This window comes from Entelurus aequoreus, linkage group LG11, assembly GCF_033978785.1.
Source record: "Entelurus aequoreus isolate RoL-2023_Sb linkage group LG11, RoL_Eaeq_v1.1, whole genome shotgun sequence".
NCBI classification, from domain to species: Eukaryota; Metazoa; Chordata; class Actinopteri; order Syngnathiformes; family Syngnathidae; genus Entelurus; species Entelurus aequoreus.
This window is the reverse complement of record NC_084741.1, coordinates 11,355,615-11,373,114: the sequence shown is the minus strand read 5'-3', so window position 1 is coordinate 11,373,114 and position 17,500 is coordinate 11,355,615. Positions and strand designations below refer to the sequence as shown.

Below are 17,500 nucleotides of genomic sequence, written 5' to 3'. Positions count from 1 at the left end.
ATGGACAAAGATAAGACCTTCTGGAGGAAAGTTCTGTGGTCAGATGAAACAAAAAGGGAGCCGTTTGGCCACAATACCCAGCAATATGTTTGGAGGAGAAAAGGTGAGGCCTTTAATGCCAGGAACACCATGCCTACCGTCAAGCATGGTGGTGGTAGGTTGGGTCTTGGGCGCAGTTTGGTGTTCCAACAGGACAATGACCCCAAACACACCTCAAAAGTGGTAAAGGAATGGCTAAATCAGGCTAGAATGAAGGTTTTAGAATGGCCTTCCCAAAGTCCTGACTTAAAGGTGTGGACAATGCTGAAGAAACAAGTCCATGTCGGACTTCCGGTTCCGGTTCACCGTGCGTGACTGCTCGCCGTCTGTTCGCTGTTGCGAAAAAGCTAAGTAGCGCTCTATCTGTGTGCTTTTAATTGTTCTACAGCTTTCTTTATCACTTCTCAAACATTTTTAGTGGTACTATTTAACTTGCAAATCACCCAATCTCTGTCCCACCACCCTTTCCTCAGCTAGCCAGCTGCTCAGCTAGCCAGCTGCTAAGCTAGCGCGGAGAAAGGCAGCGCCGGTCAGTAAGAAGCTACTCCTACAGACCGCGACCACTTCCCTGAGGACAGCAGGAACTTCACTCGGTGACAGAAAACACTGTGAGTAATGGCTTCCTGCGCGTCTTGCACCATACTCACGGAGAGGTTGGCTCTGCTAGAGGGCCGTGTCCGCCAGTTAGAGCAGAGTAATGTCGTAACTTTAGATGTTGCGGACACATCTGCTAGCGTTAGCTGTAGCGAGCTAACTAGCCCAGCTTGTAGCAGTCCTAAGCGGCCTACAAGCTACGGTGTACCGGTTGAGACGCATAATAGATTTAGCTCTTTAGCTAGTCCTACACCCCAGTCTACCGGGCACCACACCTTAGTTATAGGGGACTCCATCACCCGAAACATAAAGCTTAGCAAACCAGCCACAATAAAGTGTATCCCCGGGGCCAGAGCACCTGACATTGAAGCTAATCTTAGGGAGCTAACTCGCAACAGGCCTAGTAAACACGTACGACAGGCTAATCGCACCACTAATTATGCGAATATAGTTGTACACGTTGGCTCCAATGACACTAGAATGAGACAGTCAGAGATTACAAAGAGAAACATAGCCAGGACTTGTGATCTCGCCAGAAAGATGTCCAGGCATCGAGTAATTGTCTCTGGCCCCCTGCCTGCGAGAGGCAATGATGAGAGATATAGCAGATTAGTCTCGCTTAACAAGTGGTTGGCTAGCTACTGTAGGACGCAGGGACTAACGTTTATTGATAACTGGCCCTCTTTCTGGGGCAAACCAGGCTTGCTGATGAGAGACGGCCTTCACCCTAACCAGGAAGGCGCCATCATCCTGTCTAGAAACATAGACTACTATTTAAGTCTCACTTGACTGACTACACTAGAGCAAGCCCGGTCACAGGCAATTACAATGTCTGTTAGTCCGGGTGAGGAGTCAGTTAAGCTAGAACTAGCCAGCGCCAGGCTGGATAATCCATGTACGCATAGCAATTCTCTTAGAATAATACACAATTCACATAATGTTTTTTCTGTTGTGTCTGTGTCAGAGGTGGACATGCATTCTACTGAGGTGGCAAATTATGATATGTCCAGTCTACTGCAGCACCAAGCAAACAATCGGAAAATTCCCGTCATATCAATTCCTAGATATGGTCGAAACTATTTAAAGTGCACTACGCATAATAAACGCAACATTGTTAATATTGCCACTACGGATAATCTTAACAAAAACTCGTCAAAACAGCCCAATACCTATAATATGGGCTTTTTAAACATAAGATCATTGTCTCCCAAGGCGTTATTGGTTAATGAGGTCATTAGAGACAACAATCTTAACGTCATTGGTCTTAGCGAAACCTGGCTCAAACCGGACGAATTTTTTGCGCTCAATGAGGCATCTCCTCCTAACTATACGAATGCGCATGTTGCCCGCCCTCTTAAAAGGGGAGGGGGTGTCGCACTAATATACAATGAAAATTTCAACCTTACCCCTAACCTAAATAATAAATATAAATCGTTTGAGGTGCTTACTATGAGGTCTGTCACACCGCTACCTCTCGACCTGGCTGTTATCTACCGCCCCCCTGGGCCCTATTCGGACTTTATCAGTGAATTCTCAGAGTTCGTTGCTGATCTAGTGACGCACGCCGACAATATAATCATAATGGGGGACTTTAATATCCATATGAATACCCCATCGGACCCTCAGTGCGTGGCGCTCCAAACCATAATTGATAGCTGTGGTCTTACACAAATAATACATGAACCCACGCATCGCAACGGTAATACAATAGATCTAGTGCTTGTCAGGGGTGTCACCACCTCCAAAGTTATGATACTTCCATATACTAAAGTAATGTCCGATCATTACCTTATAAAATTTGAAGTTTTGACTCTTTGTCAACAAGCTAATAATAATAATAACTGCTATAGCGGCCGCAACATTAATGCTGCCACAACGATGACTCTTGCTGACCTACTGCCTTCGGTAATAGCACCATTCCCAAATTATGTCGGCTCTATTGATAAACTCACTAACAACTTTGACGATGCCTTGCGCGAAATTATTGATAGTATAGCACCGCTAAAGCAAAAAAGGGCCCCTAAAAGGCGCACCCCATGGTTTACAGAAGAAATTAGAGCTCATAAATTATCATGTAGAAAACTGGAACGCAAATGGCGCGCGACTAAACTTGAGGTTTTTCATCAAGCATGGAGTGATAGTTTAATAACTTATAAACGCATGCTTACCTTAGCTAAAGCTAAATACTACTCAAATCTCATCCGCCTCAACAAAAACGATCCTAAATTTCTGTTTAGTACAGTAGCATCGCTAACCCAACAAGGGACTCCTCCCAGTAGCTCCACCCACTCGGCAGATGATTTTATGAATTTCTTTAATAAGAAAATTGAACTCATTAGAAAGGAGATTAAAGACAACGCATCCCAGCTACAACTGGGCTCTATTAACACAAATACGACTGTATATACGACGGACACTGCCCTCCAAAATAGTCTCTCTATTTTTGATGAAATAACATTAGAGGAATTATTACAGCGTGTAAGTGGGATAAAACAAACAACATGTTTACTTGACCCACTTCCTGGGAAACTTATCAAGGAACTGTTTGTATTATTAGGTCCATCAGTGTTAAATATTATAAACTTATCACTTTCCTCCGGCACTGTTCCCCTAGCATTCAAAAAAGCGGTTATTCATCCTCTGCTCAAAAGACCTAACCTCGATCCTGACCTCATGGTAAACTACCGACCGGTCTCCCACCTTCCGTTTATTTCCAAAATTCTCGAAAAAACTGTTGCACAGCAGCTAAATGAACACTTAGTGACTAACAATCTCTGTGAACCTTTTCAATCCGGTTTCAGGGCAAATCACTCTACGGAGACAGCCCTCGCAAAAATGACTAATGATCTATTGCTAACGATGGATTCTGATGCGTCATCTATGTTGCTGCTTCTTGATCTTAGCGCCGCTTTCGATACCGTCGATCATAATATTTTATTAGAGCGTATCAAAACACGTATTGGTATGTCAGACTTAGCCTTGTCTTGGTTTAACTCTTATCTTACTGACAGGATGCAGTCATAGGTGGATTAATGACCGGGCCTACCGGGCCCAGGCCCAGGGGGCCAGAGGCCCCAAGGGGCCAGGCCAACTTGGCCCCGCGGCCGCGACCCAAGCAAAACTACTTTTGCAAAAATAATAATCTTAAGCCCCAAGGGGCCAGGCCAACTTGGCCCCGCGGCCATGATCCATAGAGGGTAAGAGGCCCCAAGGGGCCAGGTCAACTTGGCCCCGCGGCCGCGACCCACAGAGGGCCAGAGGCCCCAAGGGGCCAGGCCAACATGGCCCCGCGGCCATGATCCATAGACGGTCAGAGGCCCCAAGGGGCCAGGCCAACTTGGCCCCGCGGCCACGATCCATAGAGGGTCAGAGGCCCCAGGGGGCCAGGTCAACTTGGCCCCGCGGCCACGATCCATAGACGGTCAGAGGCCCCAAGGGGCCAGGCCAACTTGGCCCCGCGGCCACGACCCACAGAAGGCCAGAGGCCCCAAAGGGCCAGGCCAACTTGGCCCCGCGGCCGCGAGCCACAGAAGGCCAGAGGCCCCAAGGGGCCAGGTCAACTTGGCCCCGCGGCCACGATCCATAGAGGGTAAGAGGCCCCAAGGGGCCAGGTCAACTTGGCCCCGCGGCCGCGACCCACAGAGGGCCTGAGGTCCTAAGGGGTCAGGCCAACTTGGCCCCGCGGCCATGATCCATAGAGGGCCAGAGGCCCCGAGGGGTCAGGCCAACTTGGCCCCGATCCATAGAGGGTCAGAGGCCCCAAGGGGCCAGGCCAACTTGGCCCCGCGGCCACGACCCACAGAGGCCCCAAGGGGCCAGGCAAAATTGGCCCCGCGGCCATGATCCACAGAGGGCCAGAGGCTCTCAATCATTATTATCAAAGCTAATTCTCAAATTGGATGGATCACACAACCTCACTCACATATTCTTTATCAATTATTAAAGGTTGTTTCTGAATTTTGATCACAGAACTTAATGCAAATATTCTTGATTGATTGACAAAGCTCATTCTCAAATTTTGATTACACAACCTTACTCTGACAAATTATCATTATCAAAAAGCTCTATCTCGAATTTGGATCACAGAATCTCACTCAAGTATTCTTAGCTGTGCCCCTCCCCCATCAAGTCTTTCATAAACCGGTCTGTTCTTTTAGAATCTCCTCATTTGGTATTTTGAACTCGTGAGAGACTGCTCAAAATTTGGTTTCCTTTCCCTCAGTTCAGACTCAGAGATAATTTGAAATCATTCAACAAGAAGTTTAACGCGCGCACACACACACACACACACACTTGAGTTGAGCATTACTTGGAAATTCTTATATTTTCCATTTTGCTGTTATTATCAGCATCTTCCCATTTTGTCCTTTTCTTTCGAGAAAGTTTACAGTCTGACATTTGTCACTGCTGTCAGTTAATAACTTTTTGGTCTTTGACCCATTTTGTCATTTTCTCGATTCGATCGTCACTGACCACTCTCTCCTGTCTGGCAGACATCGTTGCTGCCATCATAGCTAGCAAGCTGCCTGCAGCGGGTCATCCCTATGTTCCCCGTCCCTATGTTACCCGGGTCCTATGTTCCCCTCTACCGGGGAACTAAGGACCCTTTTTAAAAAAAAGGGTTCTATGTTCCCCGCTGCGGGGAACGTACAACACTTTTTCCAGAAAAGGGTTCTATGTTCCCCGCTGCTTCCAATGCGTGACTAAGTAAGACGCACGCAGACACGCATGACAGAGACGCGTTTAAGTTGTCGAAGGAAGGAAGTTCGCGTTTGAGTTGCTCTATCTGCTGCCGCACGCCCTGTGACAGGTTAGGTTTAGGGATAGTTTTGGTCAGGGCACAATTTCGCCAAAAAAGTGCTCCACAACGCCCTGTGACAGGTTAGGTTTAGGGATAGTTTTGGTCAGGGCACAATTTCGCCAAAAAAAAGTGCTCCACAACGCCCTGTGACAGGTTAGGTTTAGGGATGGTTTTGGTCAGGGCACAATTTCGCAATTTCGCCAGATACAATGCAGGGAACATAGGACCCTTTTTTAGAAAAAGGGTCCTAAGTTCCCCGGTCGCATACAAAGACCCAGGAACAACCGGGGAACATAGGACCCGGGGAACATAGGACCCGGGGAACATAGGCACGCTCCCGCCTGCAGATAGCAACATTTTGGTGTCCTTTGGGAAAATATTTAGAAAGAAGACAAAAGTACACACAGTTGTACAACTATTATCTTTATGATCTTTTTTTTGTTAGTTTCTCTGTTACTGTGTGTGGCCAATTAAGCGACTTTTGGCCATACCTGGCTGGTGACATTTAGCGACTTTCTGGTTGATGTTAAGATTAATAATAGCAACAGTTCTCTTCATCTTAATGCAATTTATTGTGTCTGTCTCTCCACATTTTGCCATTAGGTACTTTGAGCTCTTGTTGGTCAGTCACTCTAAGGTACATTGTTGCTGCCATCATAGCTAGCAAGCTGCCTGCAGATAGCGACATTTTGGTGTCCTTTGAGAAATATTAAGAAAGAAGACAAAAGTACAAGACATTGTACGATTACTATCTTTTTAAAATTATTTGTTTCACTGTGTGATTGACCGACTTTGCCGCTAGATTTCGCGTCTTTTGGCCATACCTGGCTAGCGACTAAAAACATCATTTAGCGACTTTTTGGTTGTGAAGATAAGTGGTAAAAGCAGATCTTCCTGTTGGTCTTCCCACATTTTGCCATTTGGTACTTTGCACTCTTCTTGGTCACTCCAAGGCATTTGTCCCTGCCTTCAGCTAGTCACTTGGCTCTTTTGGAATATATTTCACTGTAATTGGCTCTCTCTCTCTCTTTCTCCTCAGTACAAATCAGCCTGTTCCCTTGCCATTCATCACTGACCACTCTGCTCTCCTGTCTGTCAGACATTATTGCTGCTTGCAGATAGCTTGGGGTCCTTAGAGAAAATATCAGAAGAGAAAAGTACACAATTATCTTAATTATCTTTTTTATTCAGTCAGTCCTTCAGTGAGTCCCAGTGTGTTGGCGATTAAGCAACGTTGGCATTCAATTAGCGACTTTTGGCCATACATGGCTGGCGACTCAAAAAACTAGAAAAAAAGTACAAAAAGTTGTACAATTGATATCTTTATTATCCTTAATTCCCCTGAATCCTAGAGTGTGTTGCAATTAAGCAACTTTGCTGCTAGGTTTAGCGACTCTTGTTTTGGGCATACCTGGCTAGCGACTACAAACATTATTCAGCAACTTTTTGGCTGTTAAGATTAACGTTAATAAATTAAATCCTAATACAATTTATTGTGTTGGTCTCGCCATCTTGCTATTAGGTACTTTGAATTCTTGTTGGTCTCTGCTAAGGTATCTGGCTGTTGTCTTTGCCTTCAGTTAGTCACTTGGCTCTGGAATATATTTAACTGTACTTGGCTCTCTCTTTCTCCTCAGTACAAATCAGTCTGTTCCCTTGCCATTTAGACATTTTCTTGATTGGATCATCACTGACCACTCTGCTCTCCTGCTGTCTATCAGACATTGTTGCTCCCATCATAGCTAGCAAGCTGCCTTGGTGTCCTTTGTGAAAATATTTAGATAGAAGACTAAAGTGCACAAAGGTGTACAATTATTATCTTTTCAAAATATTTGTTTCACTGTCAGTGTGATTGACCGACTTTGCCGCTGGATTTCGCGTCTTTTGGCCATACCTGGCTAGCGACTGAAAACATCATTTAGCAACTTTTTGGTTGTGAAGATAAGAGGTAAAAGCAGATCTGCCTGTTGGTCTTTCCACATTTTGCCATTTGGTACTTTGCACTCTTGTTGGTCACTCCAAGGCATTTGTCCCTGCCTTCAGCTAGTCACTTGGCTCTTTTGGAATATATTTCACTGTAATTGGCTCTCTCTCTCTTTCTCCTCAGTACAAATCAGTCTGTTCCCTTGCCATTTAGACATTTTCTTGATTCGATCATCACTGACCACTCTGCTCTCCTGCTGTCTATCAGACGAATCAGTTGATTCTCTGCTCTCAATTGTCTATGCTAGTAAGCTGTTATTCTCTGCTTTGGAGTGTTGATGCTGGGTTGCTAGTTTTCTAAATCACCTCACACACTTGAAGGAAGCAGCACCGATCATAAACACACAAACAAACTCACACACACACACACACACACACACACACACACACACACACACACACACACACACATAGTTGGTTTATCTGTTGTGATAGGCAAAGAGCCAATGTGCAAAGAAAGAAGGGAAATATGGATCATAAACGTTTAAGTGGAGGAGCTAGAAAAAAAATTCAGCAAGAAAAGAAAAAAAAGGAATCAGTTTTACTTGAGAGTGTTCCAAATATCTCCAGCTTCTTCAGTACAAAGACATCTGCTGAAAGCAATTCTATAAATGCTACTGCAAATTCAGCTAAGGTTAGCAATGCACCTGAGCTAGCATGTAGCTCCCAAGATCCTGAGACCACTACAAGTGTAGACACTGAACCAAATGCTTCTGATGCTTATGATTCAACCAATTCAGCAGTAGCCAGTTGCTCGGATGAATGTGAGGTCACTGCACCTCTGGACAGCATAGAAAATGAGCTGAATCTTTCTTCAACACCATCTACAGTGACAACTCTACCTAGTGATCCCGCTAAATGGGCTGAGACCCTCACTGAGTCAATGAAGGAAGTTCTTATTCAAAGAGGTGCAAAATCATTTCACAACCGTCACAGCCATTATCCAGCTTCTGTGAGGAACAGTGGGCTAGGAGGCAAAACCCGATGCCTAAACAATGAACATTTTACTTCACACTTGCCCAATGGACAACGAGTACAAAGAGAGTGGCTGATGTACTCTCCCTCTACTGGTAATGTTTACTGCTTTGCATGCAAACTGTTTTCCCCAAAAACGCATTCTTTTGTGACAGGCTATTGTGATTGGAAACACTCAGAAAGATTTGGTGAACATGAGCGAAGTGCTGAGCACATAACCTGCATGCAAGCAGTCTTGAACCGCGCCAAAGGTGCCACAGTTGATGCAGACCTGTTCAAACAGTTTCAGGCAGAGAGCAGCTATTGGAGGCAGGTGTTACAAAGAGTTGTTGCAGTCATTAAATTCCTTGCAGAAAGGGGCCTTGCATTTAGGGGTAAAAATGAATCGTTAGGGTCTCCTCTCAATGGGAACTACCTTGGTATTCTGGAGGTCCTGGCTGAATTTGATCCCTTTCTAAAGGATCACATCAGAAAGTTTGGGCAGATGGGTCGAGGTAATACCTCATATCTGTCCTCCACCATTTGTGAGGAATTCATTGAATTGATGGGTGCAAAAACCAAACAGGCTATAGCAGATGAACTGCAAGCAAGCAAATACTACTCTATCATTGTGGATTCAACCCCAGATTTATCTCATGTGGACCAATTGACATTCATATTCCGTTTTGTTAGCAAAGAGGGCAGTGTTGTTGAACGCTTTGTGGGTTTTGAGCCCATTACTAGCCATACAGGTGAAAGTTTGGCTAACTGTGTCATGTCTGTGTTGGAAAATCTAGGGTTAGAGCTGTCAAATTGCAGGGGGCAGGCTTATGATAATGCCAGCAACATGTCAGGGAGGTATAATGGGTTGCAGGCTCACTTAAAGAAAAGCAACCCATTAATACACTATATTCCATGTGCAGCTCACTCTTTGAATTTGGTGGGAGTCAACAGCATTGACAGATGTGGAAATGAAGTCTCTAAGTATTTTGACTTGATTCAGTCTATTTACAACTTCACAACTGCATCCACACACCGATGGGACAGGGTATTTGGCAATTCCAACATAGATCTCACACTTAAAGCTTTATCCAACACGCGTTGGAGTTGCCGTGCAGAATCTACCAAAGCACTGTGGCAGAACTACAGTAAAATAAAAGCAGCACTACAGGTTATTTCCACTGATGACACAGAGAAACGAGACACACGAACTGAAGCTGACAGTCTAGTGCGGAAGCTGGATTCACTTGAGATGGCCTTCATGGCAGGCTTTTGGGACACTGTTCTGTCCAGATTTCAGGCCACAAGTCTGCAACTTCAAAAAGCAGACATGGACCTTGGTACAGCAGTTAGATTGCTGGAATCTCTGCGCACCTTTGTTCTCTCCCAAAGAGATCTATTTGATCATTTTGAGCAGAAAGCCTTAAACATGTTGGGTGGCACCCCATCTTACAGGGCTGAACGGACGAGGAAACGTAAAAAGTTTGCTGATGAATCAGCATCCCCAGATGTTGTGCTTGAGGGAAGGCAACTGTTTCAAATAGAGACATTTATTGCCTCTATTGATCAACTGAGTTCAAGCCTTAATCACCGTCTGGAGGCCTACAAACATCTGAACAATTTGTTCAGTGTCCTTTTCTCTTTGGATACAGAGTCCAATGCTTCAGTCCTTCACAAGGCCAAGATTCTCACTGAATCATACCCATCTGACCTCAATGAAAGTCTTGGACAGGAGCTTATACAGTTCAAATCTTTTATACAGCTCAACAACACTGATGAGGAGAGGACTCCTTCAGGACTGCTCAAAACAATAATACATTTTGGACTACAGCCTACGTTTCCTAATACATACATTGCGCTACAGATTTTTCTCACTCTACCGGTCAGTAACTGTGAGGGAGAACGCTCATTCTTTCTTTTGTCAAGAGTAAAAAATGAGCTGCGCACAAGAATGACTCAGAAAAGATTAAATGCGTTATCTCTAATGGCAATTGAGAGTGAGCTGACAAGAGAGTTGGACTTCAATGATGTGGTGGATGATTTTGCAAAATTGAAAGCACGAAAGAAACCCCTTGCTTAAAGGTGCACTGTGTAAGATTTTTAGGTTATTTCCAGAATTCACCCATTCACTAATGTTAGGCTACCTGTTTTCATGAATACTTACCACCACCATAAAATTCTAAGTATCCATTATGACTTGGAGAATTGCACTTTTGCCATTTCTGGGAAGTGTCACCTGGATTGTGAAGATAGGATTGACTTTAGGCAGAAGCTTGGTGCTTTCTCTGGCAAACTGAACCTCAAGCTTCATTCTCTGCAGCTTTGCATTCTTGTGCAGACTTTCATCCACAAGGAACTTTTCAACTTCCCCACTATCGTGAAGGGGCCATCAAAAGATTTCAGTGTGTCCAGCATGTCTAGTCTCTTACTCTCCTTTCTTTGAGCCATCTCTTGTTTCTCATCTGCCCTACTCTCGAATTTTGCCTTCATGAATTTACTCCAGTTGAGTTCAACCTCCCTTTTTGCTTGTGCTGCTGCCTTGAAACCTCTGAAGCTCCTGGCTCTTCTGTAAAATTATTGACCTATTGACTGCGTTCAGTGTGCCCAACTTCTTCAGTTTGTAGTCCACCTTGCCACATTGTCTCTCCATCCCAATGTTGTGCACAGGGGTGCCATCAATGTTACTAGCCTGTTCACTGACAGGGTCCATTGGGAAGGTCTCCTCATCCATCCTCTGCCTGGCCAGGACAGTCTTCAGATGGGGCAGCATGAGATCTGTCAGCTGCTTCACTTCATCCAAGTATTCGGCAGCCACGTCTGACACTGAGTTCAGGACATGTCCAGTGCCTGTCCAGCCACTATAGCATTCTTGGAAATGGGCTATCTTGACCTGCATGCAGCCCTTGTACCATGAACTGGCCTACACCTTTCTTTGTGGTGCTCTCCGATGCATGTTATCATTTTACCTTTCTCCTTCTCCTCAAGCTTAACCACAAATAGATACAGACTTTGAGCCTCAATTTGCTGCACAGCTGCCGTTATGCCAATGTGTTTTCCTAAGATATTATTTTATTTTTAATGATAGAAGGGAGGAAAAGGGGGCAAAAATCATGTCCGATTTAGTTTTTTGGGTGGGTTGGGGGGTTTATTTCATGATAGCTACCAACTTCCAATACATAATATCTCTCAAATGACCCAATGCACCATCACTGAAGTGGGCGTAATCATTTTCAAAAATGTTTATTTTTAGGCCATTTATCCCCTCCCCCTGTGTCTGTGTGAAACCTGTGCTTGTCAGTGTCTGTGTGGTATACCTAATAGTGTGTGTGCAGTATGTGCACTCTTCTGTACAGTACAGTGTGCATGTCTGTTCACAGTATACAGTATTTCTTGCATAGTGCGTGCGTGTGTGTGCGCCCACACGCGCGGGGGGTTGAGGGGCCAAGACCATGTCAGGCCCAGGGGGCCAAAATTTCTTAATCCGCCCCTGGATGCAGTGCGTCTCCCATAACAATGTGACCTCGGACTATGTCAAGGTAACGTGCGGAGTTCCCCAGGGTTCGGTTCTTGGCCCTGCACTCTTTAGTATTTACATGCTGCCGCTGGGTGACATCATACGCAAGTACGGTGTTAGCTTTCACTGTTATGCTGATGACACTCAACTCTACATGCCCCTAAAGCTGACCAACACGCCGGACTGTAGTCAGCTGGAGGCGTGTCTTAATGAAATTAAACAATGGATGTCCGCTAACTTTTTGCAACTCAACGCTAAGAAAACGGAAATGCTGATTATCGGTCCTGCTAGACACCAACATCTATTTAATAATACCACCTTAACATTTGACAACCAAACAATTAAACAAGGAGACTCGGTAAAGAATCTGGGTATTATCTTCGACCCAACTCTCTCGTTTGAGTCACACATTAAGAGTGTTACTAAAACGGCCTTCTTTCATCTCCGTAATATCGCTAAAATTCGTTCCATCTTGTCCACTAGCGACGCTGAGATCATTATTCATGCGTTCGTTACGTCTCGTCTCGATTACTGTAACGTATTATTTTCGGGCCTCCCTATGTCTAGCATTAAAAGATTACAGTTGGTACAAAATGCGGCTGCAAGGCTTTTGACAAAAACAAGAAAGTTTGATCATATTACGCCTATACTGGCTCACTTGCACTGGCTTCCTGTGCACTTAAGATGCGACTTTAAGGTTTTACTACTTACGTATAAAATATTACACGGTTTAGCTCCAGCCTATCTCGCCGATTGTATTGTACCATATGTCCCGACAAGAAATCTGCGTTCAAAGAACTCCGGCTTATTAGTGATTCCCAGAGCCAAAAAAAAGTCTGCGGGCTATAGAGCGTTTTCTATTCGGGCTCCAGTACTCTGGAATGCCCTCCCGGTAACAGTTAGAGATGCTACCTCAGTAGAAGCATTTAAGTCCCATCTTAAAACTCATTTGTATAATCTAGCCTTTAAATAGACCCCCCCTTTTTTAGACCAGTTGATCTGCCGTTTCTTTTCTTCTCTCCTCTTCTCCCCTGTCCCTTGCGAGGGGGAGTTGCATAGGTCCGGTGGCCATGGATGAAGTGCTGGCTGTCCAGAGCCGGGACCCCGGGTGGACCACTAGCCTGTGCATCGGTTGGGGACATCTCTGCGCTGCTGACCCGTCTCCGCTTGGGATGGTTTCCTGTTGGCCCCGCTGTGGACTGGACTCCCGCTGATGTGTTGGATCCACTGTGGACTGGACTTTCACAATGTTATGTCAGACCCACTCGACATCCGTTGCTTTCGGTCTCCCCTAGAGGGGGGGGGTTACCCACATATGCGGTCCTCTCCAAGGTTTCTCATAGTCATTCACCGACGTCCCACTGGGGTGAGTTTTTCCTTGCCCGTATGTGGGCTCTGTACCGAGGATGTCGTTGTGGCTTGTACAGCCCTTTGAGACACTTGTGATTTAGGGCTATATAAATAAACATTGATTGATTGATTGATTGAAAAGCAACACATTTAGCTGAACTGCAGCAATTTAGTGGTCAAGTGGTCAAGCAGAAGCTTGTGGATGGCAGGTATTGCAGGTAAACTTGCCATGGGACATGTAAGCAAATATTAACATTGCTGTATGTATACTTTTGACCCTCACATTTTCAGTAGACCCATAATAAATTCATCAAAGAAGCAAACTTCATGAATGTTTTTTGTGACCAACAAGTATGTGCTCCAAACACTACATCACAACAAAATAAGAAATGATTGTAAAGTCAAGCCAGCCATGACATGATGTTCTTTACAAGTGTACGTACACTTTTGACCACCACTGTACATAGAAGTCACACTCGTTACTAGTAAAACCTAGTAACGCCGTTCTTACGAAAACTGGTTACCCCAGCGAACAGGTTATGGCAAATTCCGGGCTATTAGTCGCTACTTTTTTCCTGCGCTCTATACCCTGCGGCGTGCAAAACGGTGCGTCCAATTTATGGATTTTTCTTTGCTGACGGCCATAAAGCAAATAGTTTTCATTGAACACATGCAAAGACATTTAGACGGTGTGTTATTGTTTGTGCTATGGCGCCATCTTTTGGACTAGTTCACTCACCGCAGGTGCCGCAGTAAATACAAACCCCGTTTCCGTATGAGTTGGGAAATTGTGTTAGATGTAAATATAAACGGAATACAATGATTTGCAAATCATTTTCAATCCATATTCAATTGAATGCACTACAAAGACAACATATTTGATGTTCAAACTGATAAAACATTTTTTTTTGTTGCAAATAATCATTAACTTTAGAATTTGATGCCAGCAACACGTGACAAAGAAGTTGGGAAAGGTGGCAATAAATACTGATAAAGTTGAGGAATGCTCATCAAACACTTATTTGGAACATCCCACAGGTGAACAGGCAAATTGGGAACAGGTGGGTGCCATGATTGGGTATAAAAGTAGATTCCATGAAATGTTTAGTCATTCACAAACAAGGATGGGGCGAGGGTCACCAACTTTGTCAACAAATGCCTGAACAAATTGTTGAACAGTTTAAGAAAAACCTTTCTCAAGCAGCTATTGCAAGGAATTTAGGGAGTTCACCATCTACGCTCCGTAATATCATCAAAGGGTTCAGAGAATGTGGAGAAATCACTGCACGTAAGCAGCTAAGCCCGTGACCTTCCATCCCTCAGGCTGTACTGCATCAACAAGCCACATCAGTGTGTAAAGGATATCACCACATGGGCTCAGGAACACTTCAGAAACCCACTGTCAGTAACTACAGTTGGTCACTACATCTGTAAGTGCAAGTTAAAACTCTCCTATGCAAGGCGGAAACCGTTTATCAACAACACCCAGAAACGCCGTCGGCTTCGCTGGGCCCGAGCTCATCTAAGATGGACTGATACAAAGTGGAAAAGTGTTCTGTGGTCTGACGAGTCCACATTTCAAATTGTTTTTGGAAACTGTGGACGTCGTGTCCTCCGGACCAAAGAGGAAAAGAACCATCCGGATTGTTCTAGGCGCAAAGTGTAGAAGCCAGCATGTGTGATGGTATGGGGGTGTATTAGTGGCCAAGACATGGGTAACTTACACATCTGTGAAGGCACCATTAATGCTGAAAGGTACATACAGCTTTTGGAGCAACATATGTTGCCATCCAAGCAACGTTTGGGACGGCGTGGCGTAGTGGGTAGAGCAACCGTGCCAGAAACCTGAGGGTTGCAGGTTCGCTCCCCGCCTCTTACCATCCAAAAAAAAAATCGCTGCCGTTGTGTCCTTGGGCAGGACACTTCACCCTTTGCCCCCGGTGCCGCCCACACCGGTGAAATGAATGATGAATGAATGGTAGGTGGTGGTCGGAGGGGCCGTAGGCGCAAACTGGCAGCCTCGCTTCCGTCAGTCTACCCCAGGGCAGCTGTGGCTACAAATGTAGCTTACCACCACCAGGTGTGAATGAATGATGGGTTCCCACTTCTCTGTGAGCGCTTTGAGTATCTAACAATAGAAAAAGCGCGATATAAATCTAATCCATCATTATTATTATTATTGTTACCATGGACGCCCCTGCTTATTACATCAACGTGGCTTCATAGTAAAAGAGTGCGGGTACTACACTGGCCTGCCTGTAGTCCAGACATTGAAAATGTGTGGCGCATTATAAAGCCTAAAATAGCACAAGGGAGACCCCCGGACTGTTGAACAACTTAAGCTGTACATCAAGCAAGAATGGGAAAGAATTCCACCTGAGAAGCTTCAAAAATGTGTCTCCTCAGTTCCCAAACCTTTACTGAGTGTTGTTAAAAGGAAAGGCCATGTAACACAGTGGTGAACATGCCCTTTCCCAACTACTTTGGCACGTGTTGCAGCCATCAAATTCTAAGTTAATTATTATTTGCAAAAAAAAAATAAAGTTTATGAGTTTAAACATCAAATATGTTGTCTTTGTAGCATATTCAACTGAATATGGATTGAAAAGGATTTGCAAATCATTGTATTCCGTTTATATTTACATCTAACACAATTTCCCAACTCATATGGAAACGGGGTTTGTACATATATACATATATGCACACACACTTACTTTCGGCCTTCGACCAAATTCTCATAGCCCAATGCAGGCCCCGGATCCAAAAGTTTGGACACCCCCGGTGTAGTTCTAGCCCACCTAGTTGGGTCATGGCGCCTACAATAATTCTGCCCTCACCTGTTTCAGCAGTGACCGCCACACCTCCAAGTAAACACTGCACCGCCGCCGACCATCTCTCCGCTTCGGCTCGGCTCTCGGCCAGGTAGGCCCTCACCTGCCTGCGCCGCGACACCCCTTTGCGTCTCTTCCCCGGCGGGTACCAGTAGAGGACCAGGAGAGGGGGCGCGGGGGCCCGGGGGCAGCTGCAGCCCACCAGCTCCGCCAGGGGCAGCAGGAGGCGGGCCTCCTTGCCCGCTCGCGGCGACAGGCGCTGGATGTGGACGTGGACGTGGGTGAGGGTCAGGGCGTAGCTGGAGGCCGGGGCTGCGGGCGGGGGGGCCTGCCCCCCAGGGGCACCGGGGCTGTTGGGGCAGCTGTTGCCGCTGCCGCCTCCCCAGCTGGCAAACTGGCCGTGAAGGAGGGCTTCTGATAAGGGGAAGGAGGACGGTTCTGGGGAGCGCATCCTTGCAGAGAAAAAACTATCTACTAACTTAGGAGACAAAAAGCAGCGTCCATGTCAGAGTCTTCAAGAGTTTCCAGTTCATGCTGTAGTGCGTCAGTCCAGTCCTCGAGGGCCACTTCCATCAGCGCCTCAACAAGTGGACTCCATCCAACAAGGAGGCTGGACAAGGTGGAGGAAAGTGCAAGCCACACCGACTTCCAGGTGGCGCCTTCTGCTCACGTCGTGGAGAAAATGCAAGCCTGGCGTTCCCTCCCTGAAGTCCCCGCTCCTGCATGAAGACAACAGTGTTGGCTTTTAGTACCTGGGTTTGTGTGACATCAGAGCAGTACTGGCAAGACCACGGCTGTCAAGCATACGGCCCGTGAACAGGTTTTATCCGGCCCGCGGCATGAGTTTTGTCAGGTTCAAACACTGATGACATCTATTAAACAAGACAAGAAGCAAGGAATCAAACAGAGACAGAATTAAATTTGGCTCAATTGAGGAGAAACGTCTGGGCTGTACTCTTGCGCAGTCTCCACCACGCTCGGACGAAAGATTGTAGGGCTCCTCTTTTATTTGGACTTTCCCTGATAACCATGGCAACAGCTGTTTCTAAGGGAGGGGGGTCGTAAACAGCCATCGCCTTTGATTACAAAACAGTTCAAAGAAAAGGTCGTAAAACAGTTCAAAGAAAAGGTGCCTGGAGCTTGCGTCAGGTCCTGCTTCCACTCCGCTTTGTAGATCTGGGGTCAAGACAATATCTTTCTGTGGATTACAATACATCAAAGAAACCGACGCCTTCATGTCGCTACCCATCCTACACAGTGGAGTTTTACAAGCCTTTTGCTTGGTAGGATCAGGGCGAGCTGAACTCAATGTAACACAAAGTTTTGTGAGAACTTAGATACAATTATTCTGACAAGTTTGCTCAGTAGAAAAAATGTACCTGAAATTTTGGAATGAAAGAAACAGCTGTTCTAAATGTGTCCACTAGATGTCGC

At 45.5% G+C, this 17,500-nt stretch overlaps 2 protein-coding genes across 4 annotated transcripts in view; one reads left to right on the top strand and one right to left on the bottom strand.

The window, feature by feature from the left end:
- prpf31 (PRP31 pre-mRNA processing factor 31 homolog (yeast)) overlaps positions 1 to 1,045 on the top strand; it is a 342,441-nt gene extending 341,396 nt beyond the window's left edge. The window contains exon 15 of one of the 2 annotated variants that reach the window (XM_062062487.1): positions 533 to 1,045. In XM_062062487.1, the coding sequence (XP_061918471.1) occupies positions 533 to 548 (16 nt within the window). In that variant the 3' untranslated portion in view covers positions 549 to 1,045. Of the gene's footprint in view, positions 1 to 528 lie in introns of both variants that reach the window. The other variant, XM_062062489.1, reaches the window with a different exon arrangement.
- sphk2 (sphingosine kinase 2) overlaps positions 1 to 17,500 on the bottom strand; it is a 41,878-nt gene that overhangs the window by 18,192 nt on the left and 6,186 nt on the right. For both annotated transcript variants that reach the window (XM_062062480.1, XM_062062479.1), the window contains one exon: positions 16,073 to 16,785. In XM_062062480.1, coding sequence (XP_061918464.1) covers positions 16,073 to 16,517 — 445 coding nt within the window. In that variant the 5' untranslated portion in view covers positions 16,518 to 16,785. The remainder of the gene's footprint in view (positions 1 to 16,072; positions 16,786 to 17,500) is intronic.